Source organism: Vulpes lagopus, chromosome 4, assembly GCF_018345385.1.
Source record: "Vulpes lagopus strain Blue_001 chromosome 4, ASM1834538v1, whole genome shotgun sequence".
NCBI lineage: Eukaryota > Metazoa > Chordata > Mammalia > Carnivora > Canidae > Vulpes > Vulpes lagopus.
Window position 1 is genome coordinate 133,410,650 of NC_054827.1, and position 15,146 is coordinate 133,425,795.

The 15,146-nt window shown below is 37.2% G+C and overlaps 1 protein-coding gene across 4 annotated transcripts in view; it reads left to right on the forward strand.

The window, feature by feature from the left end:
• The window catches only part of RFC1 (replication factor C subunit 1), a 76,020-nt gene that overhangs the window by 6,494 nt on the left and 54,380 nt on the right, over positions 1-15,146 (forward strand). For 2 of the 4 annotated variants that reach the window (XM_041751394.1, XM_041751396.1), the window contains exons 1-3: positions 6,243-6,276; positions 8,009-8,088; positions 8,188-8,316. In XM_041751394.1, the coding sequence (XP_041607328.1) occupies positions 8,044-8,088; positions 8,188-8,316 (174 nt within the window). In that variant the 5' untranslated portion in view covers positions 6,243-6,276; positions 8,009-8,043. Of the gene's footprint in view, positions 1-6,242; positions 6,277-8,007; positions 8,089-8,187; positions 8,317-15,146 lie in introns of those variants that run through there. The other 2 variants (XM_041751395.1, XM_041751397.1) reach the window with 2 other exon arrangements.

Sequence of the window (15,146 nt, forward strand, 5' to 3'; positions counted from 1 at the left end):
CTACAGTTCGGTTCAATTTGGACATTTTTCGTAGTTAGTGCAGATTGCACAGGTTAAGGGGCTTAATCCCATTGACTGCTCCCACTTCAGAAGTCAATTGAGAGTCGTGAGACACCTGTACTTCTGCCTCTAAATTAGTTATTCAGGACCTTCTCGGGTTTGATAATTTGCTAGAATGGCTCACAGAACTTGGGGAAACACTTTACTTATATTTACTAGTTTATCATAAGGATATAACTTAGAAACAGTCAAACGGAAGGCAAAGATCCACAGTGTAAGATATGGGAGATTGGGGGATATACAGAACTTCAGGCCATCTCTGGGTACACCACCCTCTCAGCAGCTTGATATGTCCACCAACCCAGATGCTCTTCAAACATCAAACGTTGCTTGATTGAGAGTTTTTATAACTCAGTCTTGACCTTCCTCTTCTCCCTATAGCCCTAGGAGTGGGGCAGAGAGTTCCCATCCTTGGCCTTTCTAGTGACCAGTCCCCATCCTGAGTTGCCTCATTAGCATTAACTTAGATGTGATCCAAAGGGCTGATTGTAAATAACAGGATACTCCTGTCATTTAAGTCCAAGGGTTTTAGGATCTCTGTGCCAGGAATATAAAGGCCAAATATGTATTTGTAATATAGTGTTTTGTGGAAAATATTCATAGCTTTTGTCAGATCTACAAAAGCTTAAACAAAGCCTGGTATGTTTAGTGTTGTCTTGGCACACATTTTGGATATTAATAGTCAACCTGTTAGTGACAGCTTCTTATACTAGCATATAAGTTCTGCAAGGATAGGGGCCATAAGGATGGAGAACTGCTATACAGTGCCTGGCACGTGGTACATTTTCAATAAGTATTTGGTGAATGAAGAAGTATAAATAAACTTTATGTTTCCAATAGAAGAGAAGTCAACCAGAATAAAATTTACTGGTATGGAAACCTCTTCTCTAGTCCTTTCTATTTTATAGTTAATGTATTGAACATTTAATGACAATGAATAATATAGCCTAGAGAAATACAGTATTTATTATTTGATAGGTCTATTTTCTTTCTTTTTTTAAAATTACGTATTTTTTGAATTGAAGTATAGTCGACAATGTTACATTCATTTCAGATGTACAACATAGTGAATTGACAATTCTATAGTTTATGCTGTGCTCATGAATGTAGTAGCTATTTTTTTTTGAATGTAGTAGCTATTGTGTGTCACTGTAAAACACTGTTACAGTACCATTGACTATATTCTGTATGCTGTACTTTTTGTCTCTGTGACTTACTAATTCTATAATTGGAAGCCTGTATCTCCCACGCCCCTTCACTCTCTTTGCCTATCCCCTCAACCCTCTCCCTTCTGGCAACCACCGGTTCTCTGTATGTATGGTCTTTTCTGTGGTTTTTGTTTGTTTTATATATTCTACATATAAATGAAATCATATGGCATTTGTTTTTTTTTTCTGACATATTTCACTTAGCATAATACTCTCCAGGTCTATCCATGTGGTCACAAATGGTAAGATCTCATGCTTATTCATGACCGAGTAATATTCGTGTGTGTGTGTGTACACACCACATCTTTGTGTATTCATTTGTCAGTGGACATTTAGGTTGGTAGGTCTTTTTGATTTGAACATATTTGTAATATTCAAGTAGATTAAATTTAATTTTTAGATTAGAAATCAATTGTAAGAAGTTGATTTCTGAATGAATAAAAACCATAATCAGACTACAATAACCTTGGTGAAAATGTCGAAATGTTGAAATAAACCATTATATCAGGCATAAAGAGTTTTAAATGTTTCAATTATCTCAATTATGCAGATTTGAAGAACTTATTTTTAAAAAATCTGCATTAATTAATTTCCATTTTCTGTTTAATTTTGCTAGTGTTTGTTAGTATTTTTGGATCAGGTATACTTGAAAACTTTCTGTGATACACTGTTTCATTGAAAGAGTAGTCTAAGGCCCATATGGTATACATACTGTGGCTTCAGAATTTTACACATCTTCCTCACCACAACTAAGAATAGAAATGGGTTTCTTCACTGTCTTGGAAGCAACGTCTCAGGTAGTAGACTGAGTAGATTCCAAGGCAAGGAGGAGAGGTAGATATTTCCCTTAATCATATATTCTCCATTTCTGTTCCTTTGCTGTGTTTTATTTTGTCTGTTATTTCCTGTGTTCTGCTTTATTTCCCTGAAGACAGACCAAGAGCAGAGAATAGAATGAAGTTCCACAAGAACAGACACTTTTGTCTGTTTTATTCCAAACACCAAGAATAGTTCGTGGCTTGCGACGCCTGGGTGGCTGAGCCGTTGGGTGTCTGCCTTGGGCTCAGGGCGTGATCCTGGAGTTCTGGGGTCGAGTCCCACATCTGGCTCCCCACGGAGAGCCTGCTTCTCCCTCTGCCTGTGTCTCTGCCTCTCTGTCTGTCTCGTGAATAAATAAATAAAATCTTAAAAAAATAGTTCTCGGCTCATAGAAGACTCTCAGTGAATGTTTGTTGAAGGAAGGAAGGAAGCAAGCAAGTAAGTTAGTTGATGCATGTTCTTAAAATTCTTCCTGGTTATAACCTGTTATTATTTAAAAATTTTTCAGACCACACTTTTACTCACTGGTATCTTCCTCAGAGAATTTCATGAGTCCAGTGCTAGACTTGGCTGTATCATTAACATCAGTTATATGTAGATATATGTGTAAATTTCTAAAAGCCAATTCATGGGGATCCCTGGGTGGCTCAGCAGTTTAGCACCTGCCTTTGGCCTGGGGCATGATCCTGGAGTCCCGGGATCGAGTCCTGCGTCGGGCTCCCGGCATGGAGCCTGCTTCTTCCTCTGCCTGTGTCTCTGCCCCCCCCCCTTTTATGTCTATCATGAATAAATAAATAAAATATTAAAAAAATAAATAAAAGGCAATTCGTTTGGTTAAAAACAGGAGATATTGTACTAAAAGTGGAAGCAATTTTTTCTTTTAAGTAGCCACAGTATTATAATGTGACAAGAGAATACCATATTGCAAGGGTCAATTATAGAAGTCACGTTATTTTTACTTTTTAAAAATATTTTATTTTTTTAAGTAATATCTGTACCCAGCAGGGGCTTGAACTCACAACACTGAGATCGAGTCCCATGCTTCACCAACAGCCAGCCAGGTGCCCCTGGAACGTCAACTTTAATAATGTACTTAAGAAATAATATGCAATAGGTGTTAATTTAATATCCACTTTAAAAAAATCCACTTAAAATTTCTTAAAGCCAAAAGCAGTAAGGTAAATTCATAGCACAAAATTAATTTCAGTTAAATATTATTTTAATACTTAATCTTTTAAAAACAAATCTACCATGAGTTTCATTTTAGGTAATGAAGAACCTCTTTTGGAGCCCAGGTGTGAAGGTCAGTGACCTTAGAAATAACTACTCATGTGTTCAACTGATTTTTTTTTTTTAAGGTTTTATTTTTAAGTAATCTCCACACCAAACGTGGAGCTCAAACTCAAACCTCAAGATCAAGAGCTGCATGCTTCACTAGCTGAACCAGCCAGGTGCTCTTTGCATTGAACCAGTATTAAGCATCTACAGGGTGCTGTTCCTGTACTTGAGATAGAGTGGTAAGATAAACAAGCCTGCTATGTGGAACTTACAGCCCTGCCTTCAAGCTCAGATTTCTATGACGATCAAAAGTATGTCCTACTGGGGCAGGTGGTGGCCCAGTCAGTGGAGCTTGTGACTCTCGGTCTTTGGGTTGTGAGCTTGTGTCCCATGTTGGAGCTAGAGGTTACGTTTAAAAAAAAAAAAAAAAGGAAAAAAAAAAATCTCCTCCTAATCATTTTAGGACTCAGTTCAGGTGTTGCTTCTGTTGGAAGCTGTCCCAAAGGCTATTTGTGTTAGTGCTCCTGGTCCTCTTTAGTGATAAGATCTATCTTAGCAGTTTTTTATCTAATTCTTTATATATTTATCTCTTAGGTAGCTGCATGAAGGCATTTTCCTGTTTGTGTTCTGAGTCCTGCCTGTAAGCACACAAATGTATCAGGAATGAGAAGGGAAAGACCATACTGCTAGTTGTAGGATATGGCTACCTTTGCATAGATCTTAGAATTATAGGGAAACTCTGAAGGGACAGTCATGGTCAAGTGGAAAACTATGAAAGAGATTTGGAGTCAGACTACCAGGTTCCATAGTGGAGGTTTTGGTGTACCATCTTAATCCCCACAGGAATTTTATGAGGCATGTGGTATCAAGAGGAAACTAAAGAGCAGAGAAGTAATTCATCCCAAGTGACCTGTAGTAGTAAATGGCAAAACTGACAAAGCTTGCATTCGACTTAATTTTATTCATCTGTAAGATGGAGATGTTGTTTGCCCCTGTATACTTCAGAGTCATCAAAAGATATATGTCCAGTAGCTATAAGTAAAAACATGAAAAACTTATTAGCTATTTGTGCTAAAATTTGTTTTAACTTTGTGATTTTTGCCTAAACTTTTGCCTCATTTGAACTGACTTTCTTGTTCAACTAATAACGTTGAATAAAATAAGAAATAATTACTTTTTTTTGATTTCCCCAAATAAAAATAATATTATTTTCTATTATCATTTCTTTTAGAGGTGGAATTCCTGGGACAGTGGGTATATACATTTACAATTTTGATGAGTGTTGCTGATTGTCCTCTGGAACAGTTTTTGTCTTCCATTATACTAGTTTTTACTTTTATAGCAGTATAGTGTGTGAGCATCTGTTTTTCCATATCTTTGACAAATCTAGGCATTATAAATATTTTAACATTTAGAGAAAAATAATCCAGCTTCAGTTTATCTGTTATTTTTGAAATTGAACATCTCATATTGTTTGTTGGTTATTTGGATCTTTTATATAATATGCTTTAGCTGCCTTTTGTTTTTTCTACTCAGCTATCTTTTATTGATTTGTAGGAACCTTTATATATAATAAATATTGTAGATATTTTGAAGTTAGTTGTTTGTATTTTAACTTTTGCTTATGGGATCTTTTATTTTTATGGAGTCAGATATTTCTTTATGGATGGTTTTTAGCCTTGATGCTCTACTTAGTCTTTCCCTTTGCCAAGATTATAAAAGTAAATTTAAAAATCTGTTTCTTTTTTTACTCATAGACTCAACAAAAATTATTCTTTGAAGGGAAAAGTGCTGTTTAGATCTGTTGTTTGGGGATATGATTAACCATTAGAGATGTTCATCATTTCACAAAATCATGAAAACTGGGAATGCTAGACAGAGAGTGTTGAGGAGGAAGGTGAAGTCATTCTGAATTGAAGCCAAATTAGTGACCTTTAGATATTTACATACATGATGGTTGCTCATGTTGGAGATAATCCTTAAAAGGTAGAATCTATTGGCTTTCATTCTGATGAAAATTCTTTTCCAAGAGTTTAGATTTTCAGTGTATATTGAGTTAGATCATGTTGTAATTTCTTTAACTGCTCTGTTGGTGTCAGAGTATAAGGGTGCGGGGAGTGAGAGAGTAGAGTAGAATAAAGGAAAGGAGGGAGATGTTGGGGTGGTGCAGTGGGTTAAGCATCTGATTCTTGGTTTGGCTCAGGTTCAGGGTGGTGAGATTGCACCGCATGGGGCAGTGGGCTTAGCTCAGTGTGGAGTCTGCTTAGGACTCTTCCTCTCTCCTCCCATGTCTCTCTCTCTCAAATTAATCTTTAAAGAAAGATAAAGGAAAGGAAGAGAAAGGAGATACGAATAGAAGGGATTACTTGGGAAGGAAGATTTTAACAATGCTAAGGAGTAGCAGTATGGAACAGACAGAAATCAGACAGTCTCAATATAACCAACAATTCCTTTCTTAAATTATGTTTTGTTTTCTTTGTCTTTGTGGTTTTAAGCATTTGTAGTCCTAATACAGATTGAAAACCAGCACTGACTGTAACCTCATTATTAATACTCAGTTTTGGTATTTCCATGGTGCATGTGCTGTGCCATGCTGTGGAGGGTGTGCTTGCAGTTACCACCATTTGAATGAAGAACCATTTGGTAATTTTATTTTTTTTTTTATTTATTTTTTTTTTTTTATTTATGATAGTCACACACACACAGAGAGAGAGAGGCAGAGACACAGGCAGAGGGAGAAGCAGGCTCCATGCACCGGGAGCCTGATGTGGGATTCGATCCCGGGTCTCCAGGATCGCGCCCTGGGCCAAAGGCAGGCGCCAAACCGCTGCGCCACCCAGGGATCCCCCATTTGGTAATTTTAAAAGTGAAACTCCAATGTGAAACTTTCATTTCCTCCAGAAACAATAAAGTAAGTGGTTGTCAACCTCAAACCCAATTTTTTGCAAGTTATATGGAAGACTGTGGCTTTCTTTATTGTCCATCTTTCTTTAGCACCTGACACAAATGTCTTAGTTTTTCATAGCTGAGGTATCCATTTCATAAATAGTATTTTTTAGACTTAGATTTTATTAGGATGGGTTTGTGACTTTTGTGAATTAAGAAATTTACAAAAGCACATAAAACCAGGAAAGTCGGGATCCCTGGGTGGCGCAGCGGTTTGGCGCCTGCCTTTGGCCCAGGGCGTGATCCTGGAGACCCGGTATCGAATCCCACGTCGGGCTCCCGGTGCATGGAGCCTGCTTCTCCCTCTGCCTGTGTCTCTGCCTCTCTCTCTCTCTCTCTGTGTGACTATCATAAATAAATTAAAAAAAAAAAAACAAAACAGGAAAGTCTATAATCTTAAAAAAAATTTAAGGTGTCTGTGTACCTCATTTATTTGCTTTATTTTCTTAGACACACGGCTATTTGTGTTTGTGTGTGTGTGCATTACACACTTACTTGGGATTTTTGACATGTTAATAGTATTGTTTCTTGCCAGGATTTAGGAAATAATTGTTAACTTTCTTATACTTCACAAAGTGCCTTTTTTTTTTTTTAAAGCTTTTATGTATTTATTCATGAGAGATACAGAAAGAGAGGCAGAAACATGGGCAGAGGGAGAAGCAGGCTCCCCATGGGAGCCCTGATGTGGAACTCGATCCCAGCATCACAACCTGGCAAAGGCAGATGCTTAACCACTGAGCCACCCAGGTTCCTGCTTCACAAAGTACTTTTAACAGTCATTTTCCTCACTATAATAAAGAGAGAGGTTGAAAAAGGTAAAAAGGATTGAAAACTCAGGAGTGTAACCATTAAGGATAGAATGAGGAGAACACCTGGCTCTTGAATCTAGTTCTTAGGAATTCAGATCCTTATTTGGATCTCATTTTTTTTGTGTTTCTTATATCCTTACCTGGGAGCAGAGGTAATTGTAAATAGAGATGTGTCTGTGATGTGAAAGGATAATAATTCATAAATGAGAAGGGCAGCTTTTTGCTGAACAAAAAGTAATTAATTCTCATAAAGTGTAGGCAGTATTAGTTCCATTTTACTGATGGGAAAACAGATTCAGGTAACCTGCCCAATGTCACACATAAAAAGCACTACAGCAGATATTCAAACCTAGGCTTTTTGATTCTAAGGTCTATTCTTGTTCTCTACACTACACTTTCTTCAAAGCTAAAATCTAAACAAGTAGGGAAGGATATGTATGCAAAAGATAAAAGTGATTTAAATTGTAAATTACATTGTAAATTTCATTATGATTAATTTTAATTCAGTATAACACAAGGGGATAGAGCAATAATAAGCATCAAAATATTTTTTCAGAATTTGAAAATATCATAAAAAATAATTTGTAAGGCTTTTAGTTATTAAGGTCTCAAATGATCAAGGTTGAAAATTTGAAAGAATAATAATGAAGTTATACTGGGAATATAAATCCCATGGGCAAGGATTATACTCTTCAAGATTTGTCTTCTCCCTCACTGGGCCTGGATTGGTGGGATGAGTATATGTATGTATGAACAATAAATACTTGTTACTTGCCTCTTTAGTAATTGTGCTGTTAAGAAATATTTCACTTGCTCATTTTTGTTCTGTTTTTGGCCAAATTCTGTAAGTTAACATATTTTTCATTAGGCAAATTATTTTTAACTCAGGTGATTTTATCAGTTAACTTTTGCGTGTGAAAAGAATGCTGTTGCACACCTGGAACTATCTCATTATGAAGAAATTGAAGGTAAACCAGTGTGTGTGTGTAGAGCTGTCCCATTTTGTAGTTGGAATTCAAATTTTGTGCAGTTAGTATTTGTTTATGCATGTCCTTTTTTGCTTTTAGGATATTCGGAAATTCTTTGGGGTTATACCAAGTGGAAAGAAACCTGTAACTGAAACAGTAAAGAAGAATGAGAAAACAAAGTCTGCTGAAGAAACTTTAAAATCAAAGAAAGGAATAAAGGAAATTAAGGTCAGTTTTCCAGATAAATGTTGAATTGTATAAAAAGTTAAATAAATTCAGTTCCTAGACTTGATGTAGTGGGAGCCTAAAATAAAATAGATTTCAACTCATTTTGCAGCAGAAGGTAAGTGTATTTCTAATTAATGTACCTGACTGCATTCATTGCTTGTTTTTCTGAAATAGAGGTGGAACCCTTTTTAATTGTTAAAATTTTGCATTTTATGACCAGAGTTTGCTCATAGAGATGTGAGCCCCAAGTGAAAGGTGTTGGACTAATGGTGAAGGAAGGCTTTGGAGGAAAGCTTTATTCTTTTCTCTGTCTTCTTTGGGCCTCAGAAAAGTTAAGGTACAGTGTCGTCATAGAAAGCAGGCAAAGGCTACAGTAGTGTGTCTGAGTCATATTATTCCACTTCGAGTAAAATGTAAGAATTTTGCAACTCTACAGGTCTGTTTATCACCACTTCATCTTTTATGTTTTAGTTGTCATATTTATTATATCTACCTATGTTAATACTCCACATTCAGTGTAATACTTTTTGCTCTAAGCACATATTTTAAAGAAATTAAAAGGAAAAAGTTGATCTTTTATGTTCACCCACATATTTGCCATTTCTGGTGCTTTTCATTTCTATTGAAGATAAGAATTTCTGAATTTCTATGTCTTTAAACCTGAAGAATTTTCTTTATCATTTCTTGTAGTGTAAGATTTTGGTAATAAATTCTGGAAGCTTCTATTTAATTATCTTCATTCTTGAAAGATATTTTTGCTGGTTACAGAATTTTGGATTGATACTGTTTTCCTTTAGGATTTTTATGTGTGTTTTTTAGCTTTGACTGTGGTGTGCCTGGGTATAGTTTTTGTGTGTGTGTGTGTTCTGTTTATGGTTTCTGAGCTTCTTCAATCTATAAATTTATAAATCTCACCAAATTTGGGAACTCTTTGCCATTACTTCTTCAAATATATTTGTCTCATTCTCTTTCTCCTCTTCTGGGATTCCAGTTATACACATACTAGAATTTTGATATTGTCTCATAGCTCATCAAAGCTTGTTCATTTTTATCCTTCCTTTCTCTGTATTTCAGATTGTATAATTTCTCATCTTTAAGCTTGTCTTTAAGCTCCTTCCTCTCTAATATGCTATGAAACATATGTGGTGAATATTTTATTGTGAATATTGTGTTTTGCAATTCTAGAATTTTAATTAGTTTCCTTTTCATAGTTTTAATTTTTCTGCTTTATGTTCTTGAATGTAGTTAAACTAGCTACTTTATTTTTAAAGGTTTTATTTACTTTTATTTGAGAGAGAGATAGAGCACAAGCAGGGAAATGAGGGAGAAGCAGGCTCCTTGAGGGGAGCTTGATGTGGGGCTCCATTCTAGGACCCTGGGATCGTGACCAAAGGCAGATGCTCAGCTGACTGAGTCACCCAGGCACCCCTATAATTGCTACTTTAAACTTTTGTTAATATTAACATATGAGGATTGGTCTTTGTTAAATTCCTTTTCTCTTGAGTCTGTGGCTCAAGTATTAATCAGTTTCAGCTACTGTAACAAAAATATAATAGATTGGATGGTTTAAACAACAGAAATTTATTTTACTGCAGTTCTGGAGACAGGATTATGATTAAGGTTTTAGCTAGTTCGGTTTCTGGCAAGAGCTCTTTTTCTGAATTGTAGATGGCTACCTTCTTGCCATGTCCTCACATAATCTTTTCCTGGTGTGAGCACATGGTGGGAGAGGTTGAGACAGGGAGAGAGCTAGTGAGTGTGTGTACGTATATGTATGTGAGTGAGCTCTCTAGTATCTCTTCTAAGAGTATTAAGCTTATAGCGGAGTTCCATCCCTATGACCTCATTTAACCTTAATTGCTTCCTTAGAAACTCCATCTCCAGATACAGCCACAATGGGGGTATAGGGACTCAGCATATGACTTTGGAGGAATACAAGCATTCCTTCCAAACATTTTGCCAAATGGCCCCCCAAATCATGTGCTTCTCACAAAAGTTGGAACTCACTGTAACATCAACTCTAAAGTCCAAAGTCTTATCTAAATATTATTTAAATCAGATATGGGGAAAAAATAAATCAGATACGGGTGAGACTCCAGATATGATTCATCCTGAGGCAAAATTTTTCTTCACCTGTGAACCTCTGAAACCGGACAATATGTGTTTCCAAAATAGAGTGGTGGGACAGGCACAGAATAGACATTCTCATTTCAAAAGGAAGAGATCACAAGGAAGAAAGGGGTGATGGGTTCCAAAGAAGTCCAAAAACCTCACAGGGCAAATTCTAGTAGATCTTAAAGCTTGAGAAAATCTTTAGCTTGATGCCCTGCCTTCTGGATCCACTAGAACAGTGGTCCCACCCTGACAGCTCTTCAGGATGGTCCCATTCCCAAGGCTTCTTGATGGAGTCTGATCTGTTGAAAAAAGAAATAAGACAGCCCTGATGAGCTCTGAATCACCTTTATGGTCTCATCTCCTTTTCTTGGAGAATAGTGCAGGTTTGCAGTTGAGTAGCCTATTGTCCTGTCCTGTAGAATCAAGAAGTCTGACAGCCTTTCCTTCATTTTTTCTCTTTCATTTTGAACTAGCAGTGTTTCTGCTTGTGTAATGCCCCCATCTCTTTATTGAGTGATAGTCTAGCCACACTTTAAGTATTCTCTTTAGACGATTCATTCTCATTTTTTGCAATATAGACAGATTGAGTATTTTCCAAATCTTTAAGTCTTGGTTCTTTTTGTTTAACAACTCAGTTCATTTCTCTCCTCTTAGATTTTACTGTAGAGGACCTTCCAACAGCCTGTACTTTCCAACACTTAGAAATGTTCTCAGCTAAATATTCAATTTCATTATTCATAAGTTCTGTCTTTCACAAAGCACTAAAACACAATTTAGCCAGTTCTTTGCCATTTTATAACAAGGATTGTCTTTTTCTCCAATTTCCAACAATATGTTCTTCATTTCTTTCTGAATCCTTACCAGAATGGTCTTTCATGTTCATATTTTAAACATTCTATTTATGATATGTATATTCTCAAGGTGATAGAAACTTTCACTATAGCTCTTATCTTTTCTCCCTAAGACTTTGCTGGAGTTGCATTTAACATCCGTATTACTACTAACAGTCCCTTCACAGAAGCCTACATTTTACAAAATTTTTCTTTTTAATGTATTTATTTTGCTTATTGAACTATATAGTTGACAATGTTACATTAGTTTCAGGTGTACAACATTATGATTCAACAACTCTGTGTTTACTATGCTCACGAGTGTATCTGCCATCCATAACTATACATTATTATATTATTATTATTATTATTACACTATCATTGACTGTATTCCTTATGCTGTATGTTTCATCCTCGTGCCTGATTCATTTTATAATTGGAAGCCTGTATCTGTACTTCCCTCCACCCTTATTTGCCCATGTCCCCAACCCCCTTCCGTCTGGCAACCACCAGTTAGTTCTCTGTATTTATGGATCAGTTTTTGCTTTGTTTGTTCATTTTTTTTTTTTTTTTTTAGATTTCATTTATAAGTGAAATCACATGGTACTTTTGTTGTCTGACTTAGTGTAATACTTTCTAGTTTTTACAAATGGCAAGATCTCATTCTTTTTATGGATGAGTAATAGTGTGTGTGGGTGTGTATATGTATGTGTGTATCTCAAATCTTTATCTGTTGATGGACATTTAAGTTGTTTTCATATCTTGGCTATTGTAAATAATGCAGTAAATGTAGGGGTGTATATATCTTTTTGAATTAGTGGTTTGAGATTTTTTTGGGTAAATACTCACTTGTGGAATTACCAGATTGTATGCCTTTCTATTTTTAGTGTTTTGAGGAGCCTCCGCATTGTTTTCCACAGTGGCTGTACTAGTTTGCATTCCCACCAACATTACATGAGCCTTTTTTTTTTTCCTCCACATACTCACCAACCCTGTCTTTTCGAGTCTAGCCATTTTGACAGGTAATAGTGTAATATCTCATAGTGTTTTTTATTTGACCTAATGATTAGTGATGTTGAGCACCTTTTCATGTGTCTGTTGGCCATCTGAATGTGTTTTTGGGTTCTCTGCCCATTTTCTTAATTAGATTATTTGAGTTTCTGTGGTGTTGAGTTGTAAAAGTTCTTTTTATACTTCGGATATTAGCCCCTTATTGGATATATCATTTGCAAATATCTTCTTCCATTCAGTAGGTTGCCTCTTCATTTTATGAAGGAACCATTTATGGTTTCCTTTGCTATGCAAAAGCCTTTATTTTGGTGTAGTTTCAATAATCTTATTTTTGCTTTTGTTTCCTTTGCTGAAGGAGGCATCTAGGAAAAATTTCCTAAAAGGCTGATATCAAAGAGATTATTACTGCCTGTATTTTCTTTAAGAAGTTTTATGGTTTCAGTTCTTAACATAAGTTCTTTCATCTATTTTGAGTTTATTTATGGTGTAAGACTGTGGTCCAGTTTCATTCTTTTGCATGTAGCTGTCCAGTTTTCCCACCACCATTTGTTGAAGAGACTTTTTCCCATTGTATATTTTTGCCTCCTTTGTTGTAGATTAATTCAATGTATAAGTATGGGTTTATTTCTGAACACTCTCTTCTGTTCCATTGATCTAAGTGTCTAGTTCGTGCCAGTATCATACTGCTTTGATTGCTGCAGCTTTATAGTATATGTTGAAATCTGGGATTGTAATACCTCCAGTTTTGTTCTTTTTCAAGATTGCTTTGGCTCCTTGGGGTCTTTTTATTTTTATTTTTTTTTAAGGATTTTATACATTTATTCATGAGAGACACAGAGAGAGGCAGAGACACAGGTAGAGGGAGAAGCAGGCTCCATGCAGGAAGCCCGATGTGGGACTTGATCCCAGGACCCCAGGACCATGCCCTGGGCTGAAGGCAGGCGCCAAACCGCTGAGCCACTCAGGGATTCCTGCAACCCTGCATATTCTTATTCCAAACAGAACCTTAGATACAAAGCAGCCCCCGGTGACTTTGGCTGGCTAGCTGACGTTGTAGCTGGTGGTCCTGGGGCACTTTTTGCTGGGGTTCACTGGTGGGATGGCCTGAGCTGAAGTGGATGGGGGCAGGGTGATCCTAGGGCTCTCTGCATAGCAGGACTGTTGAGGCTGAAGTACATACAAGCTGGGTGGTTCTGGGGCTCTCTGTGCACACAGTGCCCTGGTAGGACAGTTGAAGCTGAAATGGAGCCAAAATTGTCTGGAGTTATCTGGAGCCAAAGGGGTATGGCACTGGAGTGTTCTGAGGTGCCTTGCACTTGTGTCACCTTGGCGAGACAACTAGCACTATAGGAGGGAGCTAACCAGGGATGTTGTGGTGTGTGTTGTACTAGGGTCACATGGGGGGAGTGTCTGGGGCTGGTGTGGGATGGGGCCTGGGGGATACTGAGGTGATAGGTCACCAAGGGCACCAGCACCCTACTCCTGTCCATGCTATCAGGGTGCAGAGAGAATGTAAACTGTGGCCCCTTCAAGGGGTTTACCTTGGCCCACCAACCTGCAGAGTTCCAGCAGCTCCCCCACCATTTGGTGGAATCCTAGGGCTGGATATTTTTATAATCTAGTTACTCTTTTAAACCATGACCTTTTTTCTCTGCTCCAGGGAAGACAAATCTACTTATGGTCCCTCAGTACTATCCTTCCCTAATGCGGTTTGCAGTGACAGGGGTGGGGGGTCCTTTCGTTAACCATGTCTCTATTTCTCTTGCTATTCTCTATGTGGTCTCTCTATCTTTTGTAGTGCAGAAGCTGTTCAGTCAGCCCCCAGTTCTTCAGGAGGAATTGCTCTATAAATAGGTATAGATTTGGTGTGTCCTGTGGAGGTGAGTTTCAAGGTCTTTCTGCATTGCCTTCATGAATTAGAAGTCCTAGGCTTTTTAAAGCATGCACATCAAAACTTTTCCAGCCTTCACAATAACCCAGTTCTAAAGCCACTTCCATATTTTAGGTACTGCACCACTCCATTTCATGGTAGCAAAATCTGTACTAGGATTCTCTAGAGAAGTAGAATCTAGAAAGAGATTCATTTTAAAGATTTCATACACATAATTACGGAGACTGACAAGTCCCTAGACCTACAGTTGGCAAGCTGGAGACTTATGATAGCTGATGGTATAGTTTAAGTGTGAATCTGAAGTCCTGTGAACCAGGAGAGCCAGTAGGGTGATTGCAGGCTCAAGCCTGCTAGCCAAGGTAGGAACAGGTGATATCCCAGGTTGAAGGCAGTCAGGAAGGAGGAATTCTCTTATATAAGATAGGGTTAGCCTTTTGTTCTCTTCAGACCTTCAACTGATTGGATCAGGTTTACTCACATTAGAGAGAATGATCTGCTTTAATCAATTTATTGGTTTAAATGTTAAAATGATCCAAAAACACCTTCATAGAAATACTTCGGATAATGTTTGATGTAATAATCTGAGCACTTTGAGGCCCAGACAAGTTCACAGGTAAAATTAAGCATCATAGGTCACATTTCCTAATTTTATTGTGTGTGTCTGGTTATTTTGGACTTATGTTGGACAGTGTGAATTGTATAGTATAGGAAATTTGGACTCTGTTACATTCCTCCAAAAAGTGTTAATTTCTTTTGGTTTAGCAGGCAATTAATTTGGCTGAACTCAAGCTCTCAACTCTTGTCTCCCCTGTGATGGGCAGCATATGAAATTTTTGTTCAAGTCTTTTATACTTAGCTGGGCATTGGGAGTTGTTCCATTCATATGTAGTTCAGGAGACAGCCACAGATTTGGGCTAAGTTTATTGGCAGAATTTGAGACTCCTCTTCTGTTGCTCTCTCCCTTCTGGGAGTTAATTTACTTG